Source organism: Trichosurus vulpecula, chromosome 7 (assembly GCF_011100635.1).
Source record: "Trichosurus vulpecula isolate mTriVul1 chromosome 7, mTriVul1.pri, whole genome shotgun sequence".
Taxonomy (NCBI): domain Eukaryota; kingdom Metazoa; phylum Chordata; class Mammalia; order Diprotodontia; family Phalangeridae; genus Trichosurus; species Trichosurus vulpecula.
In genome coordinates, this window is record NC_050579.1 from 263,598,198 (window position 1) to 263,625,254 (window position 27,057).

Sequence of the window (27,057 nt, forward strand, 5' to 3'; positions counted from 1 at the left end):
GCCATAAAAAATGACAAAAGAGAAATTTGGAGAAACTTGCAAAGTATGAACGGATGCAGCCTAACCTGGAAAACATGGCATAAAAATAACAGAGAAACAATATTGTCGTTTCTGTTCTATTTTTAACGGGGGTGGGAGGGCAAGGAAAGGGTTAACGATGTTGGTGATGGACCATTGAAACATTTTTAAAAGCACGCGAATCAAAAAATTTTAAATTTAAAAGCAGAAGGAAGCTCAAAAGGAAGTAGAGAAAAGCAGTTGTACTGAAAGCGGAGCTGACATTACTGTATACTTTTTAAAAAAGAAAGCAGTTTTAAAAAGATTCATAGTTTATTAGTCATATTTTCTATTTTGTATAAAAATGCTCCTATTTTTCGGGGACGTGCTTGTATAGCTCGCCAAAGGGAAGGGATGGGTAGCACTGAACCGGAGAAGCGGCTCTCGCGGGGCGCCCGAGTCAACCTTCAGTCACAATGTGGGAGCCCCCGCCCCCCCTCGCCGTACCATCTTCGCTTCTCTCATTATTATACATATATTGGGGCCTTCTCTCTCCGCCCACCACCTAACATGGCTTCATGGCTCTCTCTCTGTACGTTTCTATTCTGGTTTTGCAACCGAAGGAGCTAGGAAAACAGCAGAGAACACACAGGGACAGAAGCACCGCAAAAGCGAAATTCAGGAACGCGGCCACGATGTTCCGCAGCCCCCGGGAAGAGGACGTCATGACGCACGTTCGTTCTGCCGGCCCCTCCCTCCTCTCCTCCGCCCGCCCCCCCCGGCGCCCACTCTCTTTCTCCTATTGGCTGTGGACAATACCTCCGCCATTTCGTACGGAAACGTGTTACGTGGGGTCGCCATTTTGAACGCGATCCGGGAACTTCGGGTATATCCGGTTCCGGCCGGAAGCTGCTCTCTCTTTTCTTGCTGGGCTCCTCGCGTGAGGGAGGGTCGCTCTCTCTCCGTGCAATCTGGATCCATCCTTCCTCCTGGAGCGATCCACCGAGGTCTCGTCATCATGACTGAACAGATGACCCTTCGGGGTACCCTGAAAGGCCACAATGGCTGGGTGACCCAGATCGCCACGACTCCCCAGTTCCCCGACATGATCCTGTCAGCCTCCCGAGGTACCGCGCCCCGGATCACGCCTGCCAGGGCCGGGTGGAAGGTGATGGTGGTGGTAGGGGCTTGTAGGAGGAACGTCCGGTTGTGCTAAAGGAACGGAAGGCGGGATTCCGGTACCGAAGGAGGGCTCCGGGAGGGGGGAGGCATCGGGACCGGGCGCTTCCTCAGTTCGGCGGGCGGCGGGGACGGGCTGCTTTGGGAAAGTTGGGCAGAGCTCATTCTGTCCGCGGCGCGAGACCCGGGCTGGAGAGCACCATTGTCCGGGGGGGACCCGGGCTGTCCTGGTCAGATAAAAGGGGGCGGGGGAGAGGCCCATGACTAATAACTGTCCTGGGAAAGTTTCAGAGGGTTGAGGGGTGAGCCTTGTGGAAGCCTTCCAGACTCAGTAGTGACCACCTTAGCTGGGTGACCCTGGGCAAGTCACTTAACCCGATTGCCTCAAAAAAACCCCAGTAAGTTGGCGGTGTCCGTGCCCTGGACCACGTTGGGGACGTGGAGGGGCTGGTGTTGACATTCTTATAGAAAGAAGAGAGGCACAAGTGGTCCCTTATTCGGGGATTTCCCCTTTTAAGCCCAGTGGCCAGCGCCTCCTCTTATGATCCCGGACCTCACCGCACACTCCTTCCCAAGGAAAGTGCCCTCTGACGAGGACCTCTGAATGGAGCCTGTGAGTCCTGGCTGTCGGATTCCCCTGGGTCCTAGAGAGCTGGAGTTCTGGATTTGCCTCTTAATTAACCCGCCAGGCCCCAGAGAGCCTGAGCCTCGGGGTCCCCTTGAATTGGGCCTAGGAAGGAAGGGACAGGCATGTGTATGGTGTCCACCATGTGCCGGGCCCCGTGGGGCCTTCCTTATCCTCCTTTTATAGTTGAGGAAACTGAGGCAAAACGAGCGACGAGGGATAGAAAAACTTGCTAGTGGTGATCTATGTTGGAGACCCAACTAACAGACTTCAGGCAGCGTCCTGAAGCACTAGGGTCTTACGCATCCTAGTTTTTCCTCAATTTCCAGCGCTATTACCTCATTTCTGTGTGTTTAATCCCGTCCTCATTTATCTCTGTGCCTGACTGGCGTAATGAATAACTTGATTCTTCAATCGGTCGCGGATTGCTTTCACCTTTATGTATCCAGGACCTAGAAAATAGTGGGCACGCTTACTTGTTAAGTGTTCTTGGGATTTTACTAGAGGGAAGAGTTGAAGAGTGGTGTAAGATAGAGATTTGTAGAGGAGAAACAGCAAGTAATTTTAGGCATGGGGAAGACCTTGGGGGGGGGAAGAGGTGGTCTCCCCCCAGGGAAGTTGTCTGGGGCCAGAGAGAAGCAATGATGATTTTCTAACATGCCGTCTGATTGCCTGTGCTGAATACAGAGGCTGTTTCTGAGCTTCAGTATTACTCTGTGGGTCTTTTCATTCCTGGTGAACTAGCTTTTCATCCAGCCGGTTTTTATCAAGCATCTCCTGTGTGCCTTGGGTCTGAGGGGAAAGGGTTGGGTAGTTTTGCCTGCCTTGGCATTTATATGGTGATTTACGTTTCATGGAGTGCTCTTGTCACAACTGAGAAGGTGAGAAAGTTGGGTCGCGGAGGTGCCTTGTTAGTAAGCAGATGAGGATTTCAAAACCAAGTTTCTGCCCTCAGGTCCAGTGCTGCTTCTGTGTCAAATGCTGGGTCGACACTTTTACTTTTGGGATATTGTGATATATGGAAGAGAGTGCTGGATTGGGAGTGAGGACACCTGTCTGGTTCTAGTTATCCTGTAGCCTTGGTTAAATCACCAACTTCTTTGAAGCACTGCAGTCAAGCTTTGATGCATGGATGAAAATTTTAGGTAAAGCTAGAGGAGGAGATGTGGCCTTAGGAAGTGAGAAAGTACAAGGAATGTTGCGGAAATAATATAGTCCAGGTTTCTGGGATGTAGATTAAGGAATGTGAGACTGAAATAGTAGGTTTCGCATCCTATGAAGATTTGGTAGAAAGGAGTTTGACCTTTAATTGGTTGGCAGGAGGGAGGCACAGGAAGACTAGAAATAGTCCAGGGTGGTAATGAGAGCTTATAGCTGGGAGAAAAGATGCAATAGGTTGGGGGAGAGGAGACCTAAGCTATTTATCTGCTACTATTGTGGCAGTGCTCTGAGAGGGGAGTTTAGAATCCAGTTGGGATTAACTCATCATTTGGGTGGTTTTAAGAGATCCATATGAAGTTTCTTGCAGCCAGCACTGGGAGGGCAAGGAGAGTTTCCTCTCCTAAAATTTTTTATAGGTATCAGAAAGTATGAAACCCATTCAGGGTAGGAAGTTAATTATAGCTTGAGAAGTAGGGTGGTTAAAGCATTATTTTAGAATGAAAGCCTCTTCCCAATGGGTAATTATTTCTCTCCTCTGAACTTTTGTGGCACTCCATTACTGTGCATGCCTGCTTTTGGGCTTATATGTCTGTCTTGTCCTCCCATTGAGAACTCCTGTAACAACACCTAGCATAGTATTGGGCAGTTCTCAACAAGTCCTTAACTGAATTTAATCTGGGACAGGTGGCAGTTTCTGTCAATATAAAGAAATTTTCCCAGGGATCTAATTTGAATTCCTTGTAAAAGTATTAGTCTCTATTTCCTCAGCTAGACTTTGGAGAAACAAGTTATTCGTGTAGGTAATGAAGATCTCTTCCATGCTTCTGCATGTCATATTTTTGTGTAACTGTTAGCTTTGAGGTCTTGAGGAGCCATCAGCACTGATTAGATAGTCTTACTCCTTTTGGTCCTGTCAGCATAAGAACTAGTGTGGTGGGACTGAGAGGACAAAGATGAATTTAGTTTTACTCATCTTCTTTTCTCTTTTTTTGTTTCCTCCTCTCCAGATAAGACCATTATCATGTGGAAGCTTACCAGAGATGAGACAAACTATGGGATCCCCCAGCGTGCCCTCAGGGGTCACTCCCATTTTGTTAGTGATGTGGTCATTTCCTCGGATGGCCAGTTTGCACTCTCAGGCTCCTGGGATGGCACACTAAGGCTGTGGGATCTCACAACGTAAGTACCTACTTGAATGGCTACCTCTTGGGGTAGGTATTAAACCTCTGGGTCCTTAGCAGAAAGATAGGATAGAAGAGGGGAAGAAGTGGACTTAGAAGGCATAAAATTCGTGTGTGCTCCAGGTGTTTGAACAGGGAAGAATAGTCCTGGGAGATGTTGAGTAAGAAAATACTGCTCGTTTGAAGTGGACCATTAGTTTTTCTAAGGGTTGGGTAATTAGAGAAGTTTTTGTGGCTTGGATCAAGGCAATGAACAAATGGCGGCCAGGAGAAAAAAAAATTCATGATGTCCCAGTGATGAGAGTATGACATTGTCACCTGACCCCCCTGGGGACTGAAGACAAGTCCTGCAATTCTGATGGGACCTTTAAAACTATAGGCATAGGGACTTCCCAGTATTCTCTCCAACCTCCCAACTCTGGTGAAACAAAGTGACCTCAGATGTGTGCTGTATACAAGATTTTGTACCTGTCTCTTTGCTCCCTTCATCCCTCAAATCTAGGGGAGGAAGGTGTTTCATTATCTTCCCTGCTGGGACCAATATTAGTCATTGGACATCTATTTTTTCAGCAAGGGGTTCTAGCATAAAGAAAGGGTCATTTTTCCTGGTGGGTTATAAAGACATAGGAGGCTACAAAAAACGCAGTTTAGAAGAGGGATTGTGGAAGACTGTCTTGGGAGAAAGGGAATTCATATACTTGACGAATACTGTCTTCCCCACCTAGTGGCACTACCACCAGGCGCTTTGTTGGTCACACCAAGGATGTGCTGAGTGTAGCCTTCTCTTCTGACAACCGCCAGATTGTCTCTGGTTCCCGGGATAAGACTATCAAGCTGTGGAACACCCTGGGTGTCTGTAAATACACTGTGCAGGTAAAAAGTCAGTATAGGATTCATAGCTGTATAATATCCATGATTCCTGTCAAAGACCTAGGGTTTTATTGTCCTACAATCTCAGTTATGAGTCTATTTGCATGTGGTGTGGTTTAACCCTATTTGCCACTGCCCCCATCCTGTTTTCCCTTACCCCTAAAAGAAGTGTGATGTCTGGATTAGTTGTCAGTCTAATAATTAGATTTTGTTAATGTAGAATATTGACCTGGGTGTGCAGATGAAAGCCCTTCATTTAATAGGACTGGTGGTATTTGTACACAAATAAGTGTTGATGTATAAGCCCTTTTCATACTTAAGAACTTCCTCATCTTAGAGCTGGTATGGGACATGGATTCAGATATGAGGTGGAGTTACTGTGACTGATAATTGGGGCTGGAATTACAGTAACTTTATTCCCCACTTTGGTGCATGCATGAGTATGGCAGGAGGTATTTTCTCATCTGGTCAATCATTTTGAACCAACTAGGGTGTTAAGAAAAGTAAGTCAATTGAACTGCAGCCTTAAAGCAATGGACAGAGAAAGGAATAATTGTGCCTAACTTTCAATATCCTACAGGATGAGAGCCACTCGGAGTGGGTGTCTTGTGTCCGTTTTTCACCCAACAGCAGCAACCCCATCATTGTCTCCTGTGGCTGGGACAAGCTGGTCAAGGTGAGAATGATCAAGATTTATCTAGGTGTTGGCCTACTAGTATGTTCTTAACCTGCTCTTCAATTTGGCAGTTCGTCTGATCGGTTAAAATTAGATAACATTCACTAATTCCAGGTCTTCAAAAGACACGCTTTGTTGGTTCGTTATTTTTTATATCAGTATTCCTTCATTCTTTACAGCATAATAACGTTCAGTTACGTTTATATAAGTTCGTTCAGTTATCCAGTCGTTGGTCGACAATTTGGATTCATCTTACGGCTGCCAGAAAGTATTGCTGTGGGTGGTTTTGGTTAGTAAGGGAGGCTTTACTTTAATCTCCTGAAGATATGTGCCCAGTTGTATTACTGGGTTGAAAGGTTACAAAGAATTTAGATACGTCTCTTAAGAGTGCTGAAATTTTGGTCCAGAATGGGGGACCAGTTCTACAGGGTATTAGTTTGCTGTTTTCCAAACATGCTTCTCATTTTGTTAGATTGGTAGATGTGAGGTAAAACTTGATTTTGGTTTAATTTGTGTTTGTGTTGACAATGGAGGGTTTCTTTTTATGATGGGTAAAAATTTGCATATTTTTTAAGCTCATCCTTCGACCGCTTGAGGAATAGCTTTTTCTGGGTCTTAGGTATGTGTCATTTTCCTTCGTATCTTGGATATCACACTTGTCAGATTTGATGCAGATACCAATCTGTAACTCACCTAGGAAATTATCCCAAGTTTGAGTGGTTCTTAGTTACGTGTATGTCAGACATCTCGGCAAGCTGTGAAATCCAAAGGCCTGGTTAGCATTATCAGCTTTGTTCTATGGCCCAAGTTAGCAAGTAACTTAATTGTCTGGGTGCTGGTTTTTGATATCTATAAAAGGGGAGAGAGAATCCTTGTGTACTACTTAATACTGCTTTTGTATGACGGATTTGCAAGAGTGTAACTGAGGGCATATTGTCTTTACCCGTAAGAAAGACATCTATTCTAAAGTCAGGTTTCTGTTGGATTTTCACCGTTGGCCTCAGGAAAGCTGAAGAATTGCGAGTTGTGTGGATTCTGTATGCAGAATAGATCCCTCTGAAATTTCTCCATTTTCTCTCACTCATGTCCCTAGGTCTGGAACTTGGCCAACTGCAAGCTGAAGACAAACCACATTGGCCACACAGGCTACCTAAACACAGTTACAGTTTCTCCTGATGGCTCTCTCTGTGCCTCTGGAGGCAAGGTATGAGAGGTGGGAGGACTTTAATCCAAAAAGCTACCCAAGAGTTTCCAGGCTACCGGCCTGAAGAGGATTCATGTGTTCTTGATCATGGGAACCAGTGCAGTAGAGTGGGGAGTGCTGGGTTTGAACCTGGTTAGAACCAGAATTTCAGTTATCACTGCCTATGTGGGTTTGTGGTGTTTTTTTTCTTTTGGGGGGGGATTGCTAGAAAAGTAAAATTAACTGTCCTGGCTCCTTCAGCCTCTGTAGGAACAGGGAAAATGACAGGAATTGAAGAGTCACAGGCAGTTCCAGAGCAGGGAAAAGAGAGACCGGAATGAAATGGACTGATTGCAAGAAATGGGAATATTTCTGTATTCTCTTTGTAGGATGGTCAGGCCATGCTGTGGGACCTCAATGAGGGTAAGCACCTCTATACTCTGGATGGTGGTGACATAATCAATGCTCTCTGCTTCAGCCCCAATCGCTACTGGCTCTGTGCTGCCACTGGGCCCAGCATCAAGATCTGGGTGAGTGTTTGGTTTCATATTGCCTAGATTTCAGAGAGATATTAGTGGAAGGGGCCTAGGGGCCATGGTAGAGCTGTGATGAAACCCAACATGCCATCTGACTAACCCTGTTGAAACCCAGAGGCTGTTTCTGAGCAATCTCCTGGCTCCCCAGCGTCTGAAGTTAGAATAGGATAGGGTCTGGGATATGCCCTAAACTGGTAGGGAGTGATCTTGTATGTCTATGTCATCTTTCCTGTATCCTTTAAGGAAAAAAGGAGCTGAAGTATATGGGATAGTTTAGTGGCATGCACACCCCTTCACCCGCTTTGAATATAATCCTTGGTGTATGAAATAATTATTACATCCTTGTGTGCCAAGGGAGAGAAATGTTTCTACTCCTGGCCTCCAGTGCTTAGTCGTAGCCTCTGTAAATTAGGGGTAATATTTACTGGGCAAGGTTGTAAGAGTCAAATGAAATAAACAAAAATACACACTTTCTCTTTGCGAAACTTTAATGCGTGGTATAATTCTAGTTGTTATTGTTAATCTCAGGACCTAGAGGGCAAAATCATTGTGGATGAGCTTAAGCAAGAAGTGATCAGCACCAGCAGCAAGGCCGAGCCTCCCCAGTGCACCTCCTTAGCCTGGTCTGCTGATGGCCAGGTAATTGTTCGTCCTGCCCTCCCTTACACAGTTGGTTGTCTCAAAGGAACCCTTGGACCCTTCTTGGAAACACTGAGAAGGAATTGTTGCAAGCAGTCCCTGGGCCTGGGTGAATTGCTTGGAATTGTAATTTATTGGAGAAGCAGTATGAACAGTGGAAAGAGGACTTGGATTTGGATATTGCCTCTTCTACTTCCTTAATAATACTTTGGGCGAGTTTTCTGGGAAATGAAAGGGTAGATAGAATGGCATCCTTTGATTTGATAGTGTCTCCATCCTCGCCTAAGCCTCCCTGTGGCTCATTTATTCAGCAACTGTTATGTGCTTACAATGTGCCAGTTCCTGACTTCAGAGGGCTTCCATTCCAGTTCAGGAGATAATAGAGATAGTAGAAAATTAAATAGAAAATATATACAGATTTCTAAGGGATGTCAATAGCCACTGGGGTTGGGGTAGGGTTCCCTACTCTATAAAAGGGGAGGGAAGATTGCATTTTATTTTGGGATTTATGTGGGTGTGACATTTTATTTCTCTTCCTGCAGACTCTCTTTGCTGGATACACAGACAACTTGGTACGAGTGTGGCAAGTGACCATTGGCACTCGGTAAAGGGGTCAACCATGACTCAAAGATTTTGAAATAAAGACCTTAATTTCTGCCTTTTGAAAAAATGAAGTGGTATTTTTTTTTTTTTTTTGGATCAATTGATCTGATTTCTCAACTGAGCCCCTGCTCTGAAGATACTTCTGGTACTTCCTGTATCTCCCTGACAAGAGAAGAGGAGGTTTTTTTTTTTTAGTCTAACAACTGGCAAGTGACTTTTGAGTATGGATTCTTGAGATCGAAAAAGATTGGGCTAGCCAAGGAACATATTTTTGGGGCAGAATCATTGGCTGTGATGTCATGGGAATAGAAAAGGGCAGTAAATATTCATTTCTGGAGTATGCAGGAAGTGGTCATGTTAGTTTAAAATAAGCCATTTTCTATGCAGGAACATAGCACCCTTTTAGCTAGGATCCAGTGGCCCTTATCCAACCTAGACTTTATTTTTATTCTGAATGTAACAAAGTGGCATTTCTACAGGCATTGCAAGGATTGTAAACAAAACACAGGCCTTTAACTTCTTATGAGTATCTTTTGACTTAGCAGAAGAATGGCTTTTTTGGTCATCTGATTTTTCAGAGGTAATTGAAGCAAAGATTTTTCCTCCCAATTTCTGATTTGTCTGGTTTGTCATGATATATTTTGTTTTATCCATTATTTTGAGTATTCTGTATATTTATTTTGATTTAGCTTGTCTTCTTAAGTTAATTTTTGGACACCAAGCTACAAAACCCTAACTTGTCTGGGTGTCCAATTTGTCATGTAGAGGAAACAAATAAGCCTTTCCACACTTAAGCTACTTAGGGGTGGTGTAAGGATGAAAGTACATTAATGTGATAGCTTTGGGAGATAAACATATGGTATCTAAGTTAGTAATAAGCTACTTGTTTATCCAACTGTGATTTCAAAGTAAAATTGAAAGTTTATTGGACTGATAATCTCTGATAATCAGGCTCAGTTGGGGTTGATTATTTGGATGCTCTATAAAGACCTTCCACGAGTGATAAATAAACTCTAAGCGGACAACTCAACATCGTAGGCTGTCGTAGCATCTTAACATCCCCTTCTGCTGGCAAGTGGGGTGGCTATGGCTATGGGCCTTTTGACCAGGGCGGTTGAGGCTGGGGAGTCCTCTGTCCAAAAAGCACAGTTCACAAGTCAAGTGTACTAGATGGTGACTGGAGCTCAAAGGCCTCTGAGGATTTAAATGTGTTTAAACACAGGAGGCAGTGTAGTACAGTGGTAAAACACCAGTGGAATTGGGGTCAAGATCAGGGATTAGAATGTGATTCTGCCCGTTACTGTGACCTTACTTGGGAATTCCTTGGGTCAGTCATCAGTCAAGGTTTTGGGGTTTGGGTTTTTGTTTGGCCAGTTAACAGCACCATATACCCTCCAGTCCCCAGATGCCAGATCATTCTTGAGTTCTCTTTGTCACCCAACCCCCCCTTTGTAAAATCACAGGAATGGCAGCTGATCTAATTTTGCAGGCATAAGATTCTATACAATAGGTTCTGGACTCAGGAGCTTGGGATTTAGATAAACATAAAGAATTAACTGGTAATACTGCTGATAAATATCACAAGATCTTGGTACCAATGAGTTTTAACATTGCTCCCTAGAAAAGCTAGCTCAGATGCCTAGTGTAGACAAAATTTACACTGGGCAAAAGGATTGACATTTGTAATGTTAGAATTGCTGAGTAACATGGATTTTGAAATGGTTATTCAAACAAAGTAGATGTGAGCATGAATCTTTTGATATCCTGAATGCCAAAAGAAAATGAGTTTTAACTTAGGGAGGTGGGTGGGCTGCAGAGAAAGTGTGGAAACATACATGAATGTACTGTGTAGTTGCTTAAGGCATGGAAAAATTGTTAGTGAACATTTGCTTAAGATACTGCCTTCTGAATGGAAAACACAATCCAGCTTCCACATAACCTAATCCTTGAGTTCATGCCAGATCAAATAACTAAGAAATCCATTGTGATTTTTAATGCCAAAGAATGTCAACCAGAAATTCCTGAGCAGGAAAGGGGTCAAACAGGTGGCTAGATCAGATTAAAGTGCAACTGGGAAATGTATCTTCCTTATGTTTTATTTCCTTTAGTTATTGGGTGTTAGTACTAGTCCAGTTCCCTTGGTGTTAAAGCAGAGTGGGAGGTGTTAATTAGCTGTCTGAAATAAATAGGCTGTGGAAGTGGAAGAAAATCCTAAGTATGAGAGGAAGATTAGTTTAAATGGTGATGACTGGGTAGGAAAGAGCAGCAAACGGAGAGGCACCAAAAAGAATGGAAATCCTGCGGGGGAAGGCAAGAAAGATCAACTTTCAATATGGGTTGGGAAGGTTGAGTTGAGTTGTGTGTGAGGCAGGCAGGTATGCAGAATATGATCTTATCTGGGATACAGGATCTAATGTAAAAATGAAGATAGGAAAATAAGAAACACAAAAGCATAAGTGATTAAGAGAGAAAACTTACGTAGAGCCTGGTGTCGGAAGAGAGATCCAAAGAACCAAAAGTGGGGCACCCTCCCTAAAACTGAACCATTTGACAGCTCAGTTTCCTCCAGTTACTTCCATGTGCCCCTACTTCATGCAGAGGGGCACTCCACTCACTGGAAGGGATGATGGCAAGGTGGAAGTGGGGGTGGGAATGGGATGGAGGGTAGAAGAGAAAGCAGTAAGCAATTAGGCAGCATTTTCACCCAGAAGCTACCAAAATAAAACTACTCACTGAAACTGATAAAACAGTAAACTTTTATTGTTCGTTTCTACACACCATTCCACTCCCACTTCTCAATTTCCCCCCAAACAGCAGTACAGAGAAAGGCAGGCTAAGAAATAGGGAGTGGCGGGGGGGGGGGGTAACCTCCAAATTGGAAGTGGAAGGTTCTAGAAAAATATAACTATGCCCAAGACTCTTCTCAAAGGATCAAACCTATCTCTACCTCCCCTAGTGGGCTGAGCCAAGTAGGGGATGCTGCAAACTGGGGAGGGGAAAGGGGAATCTGGGCCTGAGAACAGTCACATTTTTGGTGACAAGCTTCCCTTTAGGAATTGGAGGTGGGAGGCAAACGAGCAGCAGAACTGGAGGATAAGGAGTGGAGGAGGCAGAGACATAAGGTGAAAACCATGAAGGTGACTACCATTATGGTTCTGATCTGACAGACAACCTTAGAGGAATCCGACTTCCCCATATATCCCCCTCAGCTATAGATAGCTGACAGAAAGGTGTGTATATATATATATATGTGTGTGTGTGGAGGGGGAGTCTCATCCAATTCAAAAAAAAAAGTTCCCCTCCCTAAAAAAAATTCCCTTGGGTAGAACAAGTAATAGAGGTGTAATTGGAGAGGGGGAGTAGAAAACAGACCAGGGGGTGGGGGGAAAGCAGATTGTTTCAACAATTTTTTCCTGTTTAGGGACCCATACCCAACTATAGACAAGGATAACAGACGACAGAGAAGGCAGGAGAATGAAAACCAGAGGTGGAAACCTAGGAGAAAAAGTAGTGTAGAAGAGAACCAACCTCCCTAGCTTGAGGACCCACCCTTAACCCCTAATCAAGATAAGGGAATTTTGGGGGAGGGGAAGCAAGCACTGGTATCCTTCAGGGGCAGAGTTTGATTCGGGTACCCTTGGAAATCACCCGGAAGAAGGGGAAGACCCGCTCACCCAGAAAGGCAGCTGAGAAAGTATGTACATGTCCCAGAGTCTCAGCATTATAGAAGCCCAGTCGTCCTGCCTCGTAGTCCAGGTATACCCCTAATCGGTGTGGCTTCTCACCAGGGCTCAAAGGTGTCTGCTCAGTCGAGCTCTGTGCCTGGTAGCGCTTTCCATTGGTACCCACACACCACACCTCCCTTTGAAATATTGGCTGCTGGGGCAAATGGGGCCTTCTGCGGCGATGATGGTGGCGGGATTGTGTGGCATCCCCACTACCACCCCCAGAACTCCCTGCTGGTCCCCCCTTCTCCTTGTGACGAGTTGACTCACGAGCAGCCCCTACAGCCCAGCCACGCCGCCCCCCCACCTCCACCTCCCAATAGTGGCGACCAGAGCGGAAGCCCTGGGCACCCAGCACACAGCATTCAGCTGAAAATCGTTTGGGGTGGTCAGGGAGTTCCTGGCGCCGCTCTGCCAGACGGACCCCACGTCGGTCTGGTGATAGAGCTAAGGCTGGATGAGCAGTGTCAGGATCCAGAGTCAGGTCCACTGGAATGAGAAGGAAAGGAGAGGTTTCAAAGTTCATTTGGTTCAGTCCCATTTCTTCCCCTTTCCCATACCTAAGTGTCTTGAGTCAAGATTCTTGCTCATCTTCAAAAAACCAGTAATCCTGCCATGCTTTATCCCCCAACTTCTAACCATTTTTCTAGGACCTGTAGGTGCTAGCCTACATTCAAGTCCAAAGATCATCCATAGATCTTCCATTCTATCCTATCAACATACACACACTTTTTCCCAACTCTGGCTCTAGATTGTACAGGGATGAATGAGGGAAGGTGATTTGTGAATTCTCTGTACCTCGGGCAGCCTGACAGAACATCCGGCTCATCTTCCTCACGATGGCATCTGTCAAGAAGTCATGACTGTGGGGATGGCTGGGATCTGGGGACCAGATCTCTGGAGGTTGCAGCTGTACCTCCTCACACCTGGGAGAGGATTAGAGGTTGGTATACATGGGACACTAAAGTCCCAGAAGGGAGAGGGAAAGATAGGGGAGGAAAAGTGGGGTCTGGGAGATAGATATTTGGGTCATAAGAAAGGAAGACAAGGATTCAAGGGCTGGGGACAAGATGTGTGGGACCAGGGAGGGGGATAAGGGAAGATCCAGATATCTGGTCAGGGTTAACAGGATATGTAGGAGTCAGGGCCAAGGAAATCAGATGCCTTGGTCCTAGTTAAAATCTGTACTCTGTGGAATTCAGGGTTTTGAGGGATAGAAACTCACCTGTTAAAAGTCTCCTTGATGTCCTGAGAATAATAGAGACAAAAAGTGGGGGTAAGGAAGGGGAAAGAAAGATAAAGTCAGCCCTTCACAGTTGGTTTCCTCATCCCCTAGATCTCCAGCCTGGAATAGAAGGGCCAGGTGGGGGGCATTTGAGAAAATGGAGTTTTAATTCATCTCCAACCCCCTATACCTCTAGTTACCCAACCCATATCATACCATTCACTGAGGGTCTTTTCCATCTTTAAGGGATCCCAAAAAAAACCAATGTCACATCCTCACTTGGTCCGGGGTCTTACTGTGTGGAAATTATTCTCAAGTCTGACTTCATACCCCACCTACTGAAATTTAATTCTATTCCTTCTCATTCTGACAATAAGCCTTCAAACACTCATGTCCACTATTCAGTTTCCATAATGACTCTGGCTCCATTTTCAGGTTGAATCATCCCAGTCTTTTAGTACTTTGGAAAGACAACTTAATACAACCATCCCTTTAAGATCCACAATAATATAGGGGAGTGGTAACAGGTATAATCCAAAAGATACAACTCCAATGTAGCAACTCTATTTGCTTTAGAATGTGTTTCATGATTTCCCCCCTAACAACAGTGGGTTTATCTTTCTAATTATATTATGGAATGCAAATTCATTTTAATAGTCCACGCCTAAGTATATACTGACAGATTTGGGGGAAAGTAGCCCAGAAATATGCTGGGGGACTGGAGAAAAGCTGTCTTAAGACAAAAAATTTGTCAGAGGTAACTGACTATTCAGTGTCTCTCTTTTCTCTCTTCTCCCACCTTCTCTGATAATCCATGACTCCCAACCAGTATCATCATTCCATTTATCTGCTCTCAGGTCAAGGAGAATTGCTAAAAGCAACACAACCTTTAAGATCTGGTCCCAATTAAGCTTTATGCTGTCCTTATGTCTTGACCTTGTTATCTATTTCTCTGGCAATTCTTTTATTCATCTCTTACTCTCTAACATACTTCCCAAAGTAGTTACTTAGGGTATCTTCCTTTAAACTTCCAATTATCTACTCTCACTTAATGGATGATCTTGACCCCAAATTCATCTGATGTTCATCTGATAGAGTTCCCTCTGTACTACCACATTTAGATCACTATATTACAGAATGTCAGGGATGAATGGGGCCTTGGAAATTATCTAGTCCAATCCTGAAATGAGATTCAGGACACTGTCCACATATCTATCAAGTCACACTTTCTTCCCTTCTCAAAGGAAGCTCCCTTTTCTGTAAATACAACCTCTCTGTCTAAATGCTACACTCCATTTCCCCTCAACACCACCTACTCCTCCTAGCCTCTTTACTCTTTCCTTTCCCATATTTTACTTTCTTTTGTGCCTTTTAAGAAAGTGCCTTTTAGTTGACCCAACTATTCTTCCTATGCACCCATTATTTTCCCTTCTTTGCCCAACTCCTCAAACACAGGGTCCGCATCTACTGCCTCCACATTTGACATTATTTCTTTCTTAACTTGGTACTCTAGTTTCTGTCCCTACAAATTTATCGAAACTACTCTGAAGCCACTAATAACCTTCCCTGTGAAGTTCAAATGCCATTCTTCCTTGACTTTTAGTACTGATGACACTTGTTTAAACTCTTTATTCCCTTGGCTTTTGTGATATTGCAGTCTTTCCTTTTTTGATACTCCTTAATCTCCTTTAATCGTTTTTCTTCCTTCTGCCTCCTAAATGTGAGTAAACAATCCAGGAGAGATAATTTAAAAATTATTGGACTACCTGAAAGCCATGATCAAAAAAAGAGCCTAGATACCATCTTTCAAGAAATTATCAAGGAGAACTACCCTGATATTCTAGAGCCACAGGGCAAAATAGAAATTGAAAGAATCCATCAATCACCTCCTCAAATAGATCCCAAAAAGAAATCTCCTAGGAATATTGTCGCCAAATTCCAGAGCTCCCAGATCAAGGAGAAAATACTGCAAGCAGCCAGAAAGAAACAATTTGAGTATTGTGGAAACACAATCAGAATAGCCCAAGATCTGGCAGCTTCCACATTAAGAGATCGAAGGGCTTGGAATGCGATACTCCGGAGGTCAATGGAGCTAGGATTAAAACCTAGAATCACCTACCCAGCAAAACTGAGTATCATGCTCCAAGGCAAAATGTGGATTTTCAATAAAATAGAGGACTTTCAAGCTTTCTCAGTGAAAAGACCGGAACTGAATAGAAAATTTGACTTTCAAACACAAGAATCAAGAGAAGCATGAAAAGGTAATCAAGAAACGGAAATTGCAAGGGACTTACTAAAGTTGAACTGTTTTGTTTACATTCCTACATGGAAAGATGACATGTATGATTCATGAGACCTCAGTATTAGGGTAGCTGAAGGGAATATGCATATGTGTATGTTTAGGTATATATATATATATATATAAGTGAATGTGTTTGTATGTATATATCTATGTGTATATGTATGCATGTGTATGTATGTATATATATATGTGTTTTTGTATATGTGTGTGTGTATATATATATATATACATGTAAAAGAGAGAGAGCAGACACAGGGTGAGTTGAAGATGAAGGGAAGATATCTAAAAGAAATAAAATGAAATTAAGGGATGAGAGAGCAACATACTGAGAGAGGGAGATAGGGAGAGATAGAATGGGGTGGATTATCTCGCATAAAGGTGGCAAGAGGAAGCAGTTCTGTGGGAGGAGGGGAGAGGGCAGGTGAGGGGGGAATGAGTGAACCTTGCTCTCATCAGATTTGGCCTGAGGAGGGAATACCATACATACTCAGTTGTGTATCTTACCCCACAGGAAAGAAGAGGGAGGAAGATAAAAAAAAAAAAATAAAAGGGGGGGGGATGATGGAGGGGAGGGCATATGGGGGTGGAGGTAATCAAAACAAACACTTTGGAAAGGGGACAGGGTCAAGGGAGAAAATTCAATAAAGCGGGATGGGTTGGGAAGGAGCAAAATGTAGTTAGCCATTCACAACATGAGTATTGTGGAAGGGTTATACATATATATGATACATGCGTGGCCTAGGTTGAAGTGCTCGACTTCTTAGGGTGGGTGGGTGGGAAGGGAAGAGGGGAGAGAATTTGGAACTCAAAGTTTTAAAAACAGATGTTCAAAAACAAAAAAAAAGTTTTTGCATGCAACTAAAAAATAAGATACACAGGCAATGGGGCGTAGAAATTTATCTTGCCCTACAAGAAAGGAAGGGAAAAGGGGATGAGAGGGGAGTGGGGTGATAGAGGGGAGGGCTGACTGGGGAACAGGGCAACCAGAATATATGCCATCTTGGAGTGGGGGGGAGGGTAGAAATGGGGAGAAAATTTGTAATTCAAACTGTTGTGAAAATCAATGCTGAAAACCAAATATGTTAAATGAATAAATTTAAATTTAAATGTGAGTAAACATCAAAACTGTTCACAGCCTTCTGCTGTTCATTTAGTATGTTTATTTCTGTCAAAAAGTACCATCACTCTTCAGAGATCCTAGATTCCACTCAATTCAATTATTATTATATTCAATATTCAGTAATTATTAAGCAGTTGCTATGTATAAAGACACAAAGATAAAATAAGAGCATAATCCCTGCCCTCAAAGAGTTTACTATGGGAGGGGAGGAAAGATAAAATACCTATACAAACAGGCATAATGTAAAGTAGAATATACGGGAGAGATCCAAACAAAGTACATAAGAAAAATGTGAGGAGAGCTTACTTTTAGCTGAGGAGGAAAAGAAGAAGTAGAAGGGAGGGGAGATGGAGGTGAGAGAAGGCATGGGGGAGGTGGCAAATAACTGGACCTCAAGGAAAGAGAAGGATTTCAATAGGCAAATGGAGTACATTCTAGGCTTGGGGGATGGCCTATGCAAATAAATGAAGAGGAAAAAAAGGGGCCAGGATAAGACTGGAGGACAGCTACTAGTCTGGTTTCTCTGGATTGTAGATTATGTGAAGGGGAGTAAATGTGAAATAAGGCTGGAAAAAGAGATTGTGTTCAGAGTGCTATATGTGTAAACTAAGGCGTCGGTATTTTATCCTACAAAAGCAACAAAAAGCCTTCAGACGTTCCTGAGAAGGTCGTACCTGAGTATTAGGGAGCTGTGCAAAGGGTTTACTGGAGGGACTAGAGGGAAGGCCACTAGACAGAAATACTATTACAATAAACAGTCCAAGCCAGAGGGGCTGAAGAGTGAGCTATGTGATGGAGGAGAGGGGAAGGGAGGGAAGGGGAGAAGTACTCTGGAGGTAGAACTGACAGGATTTGGTGACTGCCGAAAGAGACCGAGAGCTGAGAGTCAAAGACAATTCATAGAAGAGTGGTGGGGCCATCAAAAGGAAATCAACGAACAATCAGAAAGCTGGGCAGAGCATGGGAAGAGGGGATTGATTACAAGTTCAATGTTTAACTCAATGCTGAGTTTAAGGTATCAAAAGCTAGGATTGCCTAGGAGGCTGCTGGAAATGAAGGCCTGGTGAAGAGAGAAAAATCTGACTATATGGCTTTGGAAGTCACTTACATAGAAAAGGTAATTAAAGTCACAAGCAAGAATGACACTGCCAAGGGGAAGAGAGAAGAGCTCAGGTGAGAGTCTTTGGGACATCCATGTGGAGGAGAGGGTAGAGAGAAGGAATACTAAGACAGGAGGAAAATGAGAAGATGAAAGATGAGGGGGACACAGGGATTCCACTATTGGGCACAAGCACCAAATTCAGAGCAGCATTTTTTGTAGCATCAGAGAACTGGAAATCAAGTTAATGGTAGATGAAATGTAAGGAAATGTTATTGGCACTGCAGGACTGCTTTTCTTTGTTACAGGGATTGATCAATAAGGTGGAGGTGTATATTGGGAAATGACTACGATGTAAAAACGAAAGATATCGATCACTAAATCTTATTTTAAGAAGGAAGGGGGAACAGGGCAGTGTCAAATCACTGAACCCATTCTGGATCCTTCCCTCTCCTGCAATCCCTAGAGCCAACGTGTGGGAAATCTTCCATGCCCTCTTTTTAAAAAATACCTCTCAGACCCCTGAGTATAATGCTCCATTATACTTCATTCTCACTGTTCCTGCCCTAATCTAGAGCCTGATGTCTAGGATTACTATAAAAGCCTTGCATTTGGTCTCTGCAGTCAGTCTCTCTCCAATTCAGTTCATTCTACGTAGCAAAACACACTAGACTAATACCATTTTTATCAAATCACTATCCTGTTCTGGATCCTACAGTAGCCTAGCATGGTGTGTGTACTGAAGCGTATCAAGAGGCCATGGGTTCTGGTTCAAACTCTGCCACTAACCACGGGCAAACTGTTTAATCCCCAGAGTATCCAATGATTCATTTGTTTAAAAAAAGAGGGAAGAGGTTTGACACTTTTACCCCCAATAAACTCATTTCTGCCTCATCTATTGCTCTTACTGTCATCCATGCCTGAAGTATCTTCCTCCTTCATCTCTACTTATCTAAATCCCAGCTGTTCTTCACACAGCTCCAGTTCCATCTCATCCATGAAGCCTTCATAGACAAAAAGATCTGAAAGCTGCAGCTAACCTTATCCCATAATAACAGTGTGTATTAATATAGCACCTTCTAACTTACAAAACAGTTTTCTAGGTGGAATTCCGTGAAGTGACGTATAGCTATTATACACACATTTTACAGGATTAGGAAATAAGCTCAGAGATGAGCTAACCCATGGCCATGTTAGTCCCAGAGTTAGTCCATAGTTAGTCCCAGAGCCAGGACTCAAAACAGAGGTCTTATGACTCAAATCCCATGTTCCTACCTTTAATTAATACCATACTGCCTCTTTCTGTGGACCCGACCTGTGATTTCATGGTAGACCAAACTCAAAGAGAAACAGATCCCTGTGGGCCACACTCTGACTTAGAAAACCACAAGTAAACATCATCTATGTTCTATGATATTTTTATTTTGTTAAATATTTCCCAATTATATTTTAATCTGATTCAGGCCATGGCCTGGGTTGCCAGTTTGACATCTTAGGTGTAGACAACTACTGCTGAGGAAACTCCTTGTACTAATGCAGATCAGCCAGGGTTCTGCAACTTGCATTCTGAGAGTGCTGCCTACAGAACTGAAAAGCTAAAAACTGACCCAGGATCCCACAGTCTGGCAGAAGTTGGCCCTGAATAAAGGTCAGTGCAGGAAAACCAGAAATAAAGTTGCTGAAGGTCAACCAGAGGAGAATCTTTTTCAGTCAGGGGTCAAAGATGGAGCTTTAATGGCTCCATGGCTGGCAAGTGAAGTGTAACTTGATATGGTAAGCACCTTGAAAAGCCTAATAGTCAGGAAATAGTTAATAAACATCAGATAACTAAGACCCAGAAGGACATGGCAGCAAAAACTTGAATGGCGCAATCAATCAGCCAATATCAGTGCTTCTTGGAGGAATAAATGAAAGGCATCAATGAATGAAGGAGGCCCTCTTTCCTCCCATGGTTTCAAATATCACTTCCATCTAATGATTTCTCAAACTCACGTCCAGGCCCAGTTGTGCTCAGTGACCAGGCCTGTCTGATGTTTTTCTGCCACCTCAACCAACCTGTCTTAAACAGAGCTTAATTTTCCTCCAGAGCTGCTACTCAAATGACCTATGCCTGTTAGCTGTGCCACCATGGAGGGGTCAGAGGGACTCTCTTGGAGTCTTTCAGTAATTTTTGACTCCTTAGTCTTCTTCTTCATTCAGGTGCCCACCTAGTTAGTTTTGCTTCTGGAGTCACTGTCCTACACAGCTTCCTCTCCACTTCACCATCTCTGGTCCAGGCTTCCATTGTTTCTCATTTATGCTATTAAAACAGCCTGTAAACTAGTCTCTCCCCTTCTCCAATGCTTTTCATGCAATGAAACCAGATCAACCTCTCTACTTCAGGTCCTGTGTGACCCCTTTTGCTCACAAATGTTCTGCAGCTTCCTGATATAATGGATTCAGTTCAGACTCCTTCACTTGATGTGAACCATCTGGTTCTAATTTTATTTCACACATTTGATTCAATCAAAATGCCCTACAGAGATTACCCAAACATGCCCTGTATTTTTTCCCTTCTACACCTATGGAATACCTTCTACGTGCCAACCATTCAGAATCCTACCCATCCTTCAAGGTCAGCCTTACAAGTGACTTCTTCCCTAAAACCTTTCATAATTCTGCTTCACCAGCAATGACCCTGTCTTTTTTTGAACTCTGATCACACTTTTTTTCTTTATCTACCTTTCATGAATTTCTGCCCTCTATTTTGTATCTCAGGGCTGTCCAGAATGCGGTCCTAAGTGCGATTTAATTTTCATGAGTGAAAAAAAAAAATAATTTGCATGGAACGCATATTAAATTTTTTAATTCCATCACTAATAAATAATCTTGTTGATGTTAATTTTCTTTGGTGTTTTTAAGCAGTATTACGGATAGAACATATCGCATGGAATTTTCAACAGATCTGTGGGATGCATTCAGTCTGTATGATGCAGATTAGTCAGTATGCACCTACCTTAATACTGCTGTGCTGTCGCTTTGTTGTTTTGTTTGCTTTCGCACTCCGCGCCTTTGCCTGTCATATTGATGACTCGAGTTCCTCCTCTCTCTATTAGTGTACTGTATTTTTTATTCTGGGTGTGGCCCTTGAATAATTATTTTATTTTAACGTGGCCCTAAGATAACCTAAGGTTGGACAGCCCTGTTGTATCTTATTTACTTGGGAATCTGTTTTATTCCCTCTAGACTATTTCCATATCTGAGGGTGGGATTATGTTTTATTTATCTTTTTATCCTCAACAGAACCTACAGCACAGTGCCTTGCAGACAATAAGGGTTCAATACATATCTGTGAAGCGGAATTAAATTTTTCTTTGCACTTGAGTAGTTCCCATCTGCCAAACTGTAGTTACACAGACATGCTACGAAACAGGCCTACCTACTAAAGTGAAAAAGTTTGATTCCTATGAATTCCCATATGACCTAAAAGAAACTCTTTTTGTGGGACTATACTGATTATAATTTTGAATCTGTAAATTCTAAAGTACAAATGTGTCTTTTCTGAATGCTTTTTAGCACAAACCAGTCATTTCTAGGTGATCTAATTAAGGGCCCTGAGTTTATGCTATATAAGGTTCAGTTACAGACAGTGGGAATGCTTAGCCTGGAAAACAGAGAACTCAGAGGAGACATGACAGCTCTCTTTGAGTGTTTGAAGGGCTGTTGTGTAAAAAACGGGATTAGACTTGTTCTTTTTGTCCCTAGAGAAAAGAACTAGGATGTATAGGAGGAGGTTGCAAAGAGGGATATTTGGGCTGGATGTCAGAAAAAACTTCCTAGCAATCTGAGCTGTCAAGAGTGGAGTGGACTGCCACAGTGGGGAGCAGGTGTCCTCTCATTGGAGGCCTTCGGGCAAAGGCTACATGTCAGGTATCATAGAGGGGATTTTTGGTCAAGTACTGGATGCCAAAGATCCTTCCAACTATGAAATTCTGTGATTCTATGGATTCACATAGATTAGGTCCAGTTCAGCAACCTTTATGGTCCTTCTAATAACTCACCATAGAATGTGAACCATCTAGGACCAAACCTCTTCCTGCTTTGAATTCCTATAGAATTTAATGTTTGACCACATCAACATTTATAAATGTCTCCTCTTTCTAACTTAGACTGAAAGCTGCCTGAGGGCAGGGTCCAGGATTCTGTTTATTCTCTGCACTTTGCTCACAGTGAGTGATAAATACATATTTAATGAGTTTTCAGTAAATGTGGATTGACTGAGGAAAGACCAGCAGGGCTGGGAAGAACTGGGATTGAAGAGAACAAGGGCACAGGCAGCTAGACATGGAATAAAATTTGAAGGTACTCTCACCTTGAGCAGCCGAAGTCCCCCCTGTTGGCTTCGCTCTTGGGCCTCGGCCAGCAGGCGACTTAGCTGTGTAGCTTGCTCCCCAAGGCGCCCTGCTGCGGCTCCTGCTCGCCCTAGCTGGGCTTCATGCTGTTCCCGTAAGCGCCGTTCTAGCCCGGCTTGTTCATCGGCTAGAAACCGTGCCAATCTTCCAAATTCTGAAGCTACTGCTGCCAGCTCTGTCTTCATCTGACTCTAGGAGGGATAAAAAGGAACGAGGGGGTCACCTGGCCATCCATACGCCAAGAGTTCACTTCTACTACTCTCCCCTATCCTTGGCCTTCACCATAGGACACCAAATCCAAGGTTTCTTGTTCTAAGTAACATGTGAAAGAGTATTCACTAAGGAGTCCAGAGACCTGGGTGTCTCATCCCAGTTCTGTTACTGCAATATTTGTGACCATGGGAAAGTCACTTAATTTTTTTGAACCTCAATTTCCTCATTGGTAAAACAGGTGAGCTGGACCAGATGATCTCCACGGCCCCTTCCGTCCCTTAGATTTTTTATTATTCTTTCTCTTCTCTAATTGCCCTTCCCCACTTTCTTCACAAAGACTCTCCTAGTATCACATTTCCCACACTGAACTCCCTTTCTCGTCCAAAGATCTCAGCGTCTGGCCCTTGATCTCCACTTCACTCCATCTCCCACTATAGGCCCTTTCCCCCCTTTTCCACTCGTCTCATCACACCAGTGTCTGGCTGCTTCCCATGCTGCCTCTTCCCATCCTCTCCAGATAAAGGACTCTTGCCTTGTACTGTGCCCACCCTCCCAATCACATCCACCTGCCTTGAGCTCCAAGATCCTCCTCTCTTCCTTGGCCTTCAGTTTCTGCACAGCTTCCAGGTGCTTCCTCAATGGTTCCACGTGACCCTGCAGCTTGGCCTGTTACATGTGAATAGTAGGAATGGGACAAGCATAGTTATTTTTTTTTCAATTGGTTGTAATGATTATATCACTAGATAAAACACTCAGCCTTCCTTTATGGTCAATGAAAAAAATACTCTCCACAAATGAGCAAAAAGGGCAGTGTCCTGTACATTTACCTCTCACTCCTTTCCTTTATCCAACCAGCTTTATACAGGGCTGGAAATCTACAGTCTTTGTCACCATTGGAATCATATGACTTCTCTGATTTTTTAAGAAAGTCAGAAGCCTACAAAACATACTACATTTCCTCCCACCATGCTGGAAAGAAAGGGAAAAGACCTGGACATAACTCTTTAAAAGGCTGCCAAGCCTTAGATTTGCAGTCTTATTTTTAATGGAGGTTTGTTTTATTTTGACTTACTTAAAGTTAGGAGTAAAAGGAAATGAAGGGTAATTTCTGAACAAAAGTTAGGAAGTCAGATTCAGTTTAGCTCTCCAGCCTTCACTTTCACAATGACTAAATAAAAAATGCTTTGTGAACCATTTAACAGAAGGTATGTTTTTTCCTTTAAAAACAGCTATTACATGGTCAGGACAAGAACATAAGGGTGGTGCCACTGAAAATCCACTGACAGTTCAACCTCTGCCACATCATATGCATTTATCTTCTATCAGTCTTCTACTCTCATGTTTTTCCTCCCCTGTTCTCTCTCCTCTGCCTTAGTATCCCAGTGGTTACTCAATAGTACTTGTAAACTCTGCTGGTAGACCTCAAAGTCAAAGAGAAGGAAGATTCTATGAAGTAAGAAAGGAAAGCATTTTTCTCAGTAGTGGAATTTTACTTACAACTTTTGACAAAGTAATTTATAATAATTACAGTGGGTAATTCATAATTGTCAATCTGTTATAACTAAGTTCTAAGTTCCTATCTGTCAATATGGTATTTAAATTGATGGAACAAAGATTGTCAAGGGCAAGGACCATGTGCGTCTTTTGCATCCTTCTCTTTCCTTCCCCAACCAAACTCTGATACGGTATCGAGTACAAGTCTCTACAAATAAAAGAAACTCAAAAAAAAAAAAACCCAACAAAAACCTGCCAACTAAACTCAAATTCTGGTTTAGGATTCTGCTGGGAGGGATGCCTGGAGAGAATGGGCAAATACTGAATTTATTCTCAGAATAAATAACCAATATCAATATTAATGACATTAATTTTACATACTACTGCGGAAAGCCCAGTTCAAAATAGTGTAGGAGACGCAAAGGAAAAAGAATACTCAATCCCCCTCAGGCAGTTTACAATTCTAGATTAGGTGCAGTGACCCTGATGCAGTGAATTAGTTAAACACAACTTGGCCTCAACGTACTCTATTATACAATTAATTCTTCATTGCCAAGTCCAAAAACACTGCCAGGCCCAGAAATAAATGAGGTATCAACCGATCTATAATCAGAATTCAAAGTTGGGATCTCAATCAGGAGCCACCCAGAAAAGAACCAGAGGTAGGCTAATGTTGAAGCAATAAGGGCGCTAACATCCTGTCTGCTGCTTTACAGTATAAACGATCCAACTAATTTAAACAGGTCAGCAAGGCCAGAGGACGAAGCAGGTGTGGGTCTGAGAAGCGCCCTCCCTCATTAATTATTCCAGGTTTACACCTGACAGATATTCAAAGTCATCAGCTAACTTCCAGCCTACAGTGTTTCCCCAATTTGTTTTTCTCCTAAATTTCTACAACTCTCCGTCCCTGTCTAGGAGGTCTCTGGATCACTGTCAGGGCCAGGGTTTTCTTTGGTTACCCAATAAAAATAAAAATAAAAGCACCTGTGAGCGCAGAAAGCAGCAGCCGTCTGCTCCCTGGCACGCTGACACTGTGCCCAGAATATTCTGAAGGGGTCGGCCGATCCCAGTTTCTACCCATGTGAAGCTCCCACCTCCTAGGGCCGATGGGGGGATGAAAAGGGGGCATTTGTAAAGTGTTTGGCACCACACCCGAGCTCCTTCCCTTACCCCGCACGTTTATCAGCCTCCTGCGGCTCTCCTCTCATCTGGGAGGGGCGGCCTTGGCCTCCCGTCCCCCACCCCAGGCCTCCTCCTCACCTTGTACTCCTGCACCACCTCCTCCAGGGGCACCACGCTGTGCTGCTTGTGGTTCCTGGATTCCCGGCACACCACGCAGATGGCCTCCTCGTCCACCTCGCAGAACAGCTTCAGGGCCTCCTGGTGCTTGGGGCACACGCCTTGCTCGCTGCCCCGGCTGCCCCGGCGCGGGGCCGGGTGCATCTGCCGGATGACCTGCACCATGTTGGCCAGCTGGAGGTTGGGTCTAAAGCTCCTGCGGGGGAAGGTCTTCCTACACTGGGGGCAGGTGAACCTCCGCCTGGGGGCCGGGGCTGGCGGTGGAGGGGTGGCTGGCTCGAGCTCTTCCTCCTCGTCTTCCTCCAGCACCTCCTCATCTTCATCCTCCTCCTCCTCCTCGCCCCTCAGCTCCTCTTCCACGTCCCCCAGGTAGTAGTCCAAGTCTTCCTCCTCGTCCTCGTCCCACACGTAATCCATGTTGTCCCAGGTGGGGCCGTTGATGCTGCTGGTCCAGAACTCCTCGTCCTCTTCCTCCTCCACCTCCTCTTCTTCCATGTCCCCCTCGTACTCATCCTCTCGCATGGGGGTGTCCCACCCGCCGCTGGCACCCACTGCCTCCACCTCCTCCTCTTCCCCTTCATCTTCCTCCTCCTCCCTCTCCTCCTCATCCTCTCCACCCCACAGCTGGGTCACGCACACCCTGCAGAAGTTGTGCCCACAGCCAATGGACACGGGGTCTGTAAAGTAATCCAGGCAGATGGCACATACCGCCTCCTCTTGGAGGGTCTGGACTGGGTTGGGTGCCATGGCAACGGCCGCCATCTTAGTCTCAAGTCAGCCCGGGAGGGTTATATGCTAAGGGCTGGGGGTGGGGGTCGGGAAGAGGGAGATTCGTTCTTTTGGGCTCGACAACCAACCTCCCTTTCTGCCCCCTTCCTCTTCCCCACTCCCAACGGGGGCCACAGAGGTGCCCTGACCCAAACACCCAGTGGCGCACACGCTCGCGTACGCACACGCACACGCGCGTACACACACACACATACGCACGAACACACACTTTATAGCCCCAAGAAGAGAGGAGCTGTCATTTACAAGCCTGACTAATAAATAGCCCTTCCTACCCACCCCCACCCCCACGCTGCACAAGGGAGAAATGGTACTGTTTCCCCTCCACCCCGGACTGTTTCCTCAGTCTGGGTTCTGAATGCAAATCCTACCTAACTCCCCCTTCCCCCTCCTCATATGGTCTCCTCCCCTCGCCCCTAGCTCCTCCCCTCCACTTCCTGTATCTTTGGCTTTACTTCCGGCCTCTTCTCACTCCCATTTCCTTCCACCCGGGGCTCTTTGACTCTTTCTGTCTTGGGCTGCCCCGCCCCTTCCCTCTCCTCTCTTCTCCTCCTGCTCTCGCGCGCTCAGCTAACAGGAAGTGGGCTACAAGGCGGCGCTCCCGTAGGCGGAAGAGGGGGTGGGCGCAGAAAATCCAGGTCTCTATGGTACTTAAGGAGGCCAGGGCCGTCGCGTTGATTGGAAGATACTCCTCCCCTCCTCTCCCCTCCCCTCCCCCCCCATGGAAGACACACGTTTCGGCGGGGGGGAGGG

General features: G+C 44.5%; 2 protein-coding genes and 1 non-coding gene across 3 annotated transcripts; 2 read left to right on the plus strand and 1 right to left on the minus strand.

The window, feature by feature from the left end:
• Nucleotides 1-878: 878 nt before the first annotated feature.
• Nucleotides 879-8,721, plus strand: LOC118855985 (receptor of activated protein C kinase 1). Its single transcript, XM_036766034.1, has 8 exons — nt 879-1,124; nt 3,970-4,141; nt 4,869-5,016; nt 5,594-5,689; nt 6,783-6,893; nt 7,262-7,402; nt 7,937-8,047; nt 8,590-8,721. The coding sequence occupies exons 1-8, from the start codon at nt 1,016-1,018 to the stop codon at nt 8,653-8,655; spliced, it is 954 nt and encodes a 317-aa protein (XP_036621929.1). The 5' UTR covers nt 879-1,015; the 3' UTR covers nt 8,656-8,721.
• On the plus strand, nt 7,472-7,540 carry LOC118858846. Its single transcript, XR_005010969.1, has one exon. It is a non-coding gene; the product is annotated as a small nucleolar RNA SNORD95 (small nucleolar RNA).
• A 2,662-nt stretch (nt 8,722-11,383) lies between the features above and the next one.
• Nucleotides 11,384-26,530, minus strand: TRIM41 (tripartite motif containing 41). The gene is made up of 6 exons (XM_036766028.1): nt 25,480-26,530; nt 23,296-23,391; nt 22,473-22,703; nt 13,601-13,623; nt 13,174-13,301; nt 11,384-12,864 (listed from the first exon to the last, which is right to left on the minus strand). The coding sequence occupies exons 1-6, from the start codon at nt 26,278-26,280 to the stop codon at nt 12,260-12,262; spliced, it is 1,884 nt and encodes a 627-aa protein (XP_036621923.1). The 5' UTR covers nt 26,281-26,530; the 3' UTR covers nt 11,384-12,259.
• Between the last annotated feature and the right edge of the window lie 527 nt (nt 26,531-27,057).

What these genes read in the sequence shown, in the direction of transcription:
- LOC118855985 (XM_036766034.1), top strand. Translation starts at nt 1,016, where the DNA reads ATGACTGAACAGATGACCCTTCGGGGTACCCTGAAAGGCCACAATGGC. An exon ending in TCTGTAAATACACTGTGCAG is followed by an intron (nt 5,017 to 5,593) that starts GTAAAAAGTCAG and finishes AATATCCTACAG; the next exon opens with GATGAGAGCCACTCGGAGTG. An exon ending in GCTGGGACAAGCTGGTCAAG is followed by an intron (nt 5,690 to 6,782) that starts GTGAGAATGATC and finishes TCATGTCCCTAG; the next exon opens with GTCTGGAACTTGGCCAACTG.
- TRIM41 (XM_036766028.1), bottom strand. Translation starts at nt 26,280, where the DNA reads ATGGCGGCCGTTGCCATGGCACCCAACCCAGTCCAGACCCTCCAAGAG. An exon ending in GGAGGATCTTGGAGCTCAAG is followed by an intron (nt 22,704 to 23,295) that starts GCAGGTGGATGT and finishes TATCCCTCCTAG; the next exon opens with AGTCAGATGAAGACAGAGCT. An exon ending in ATCAAGGAGACTTTTAACAG is followed by an intron (nt 13,302 to 13,600) that starts GTGAGTTTCTAT and finishes ATCCTCTCCCAG; the next exon opens with GTGTGAGGAGGTACAGCTGC.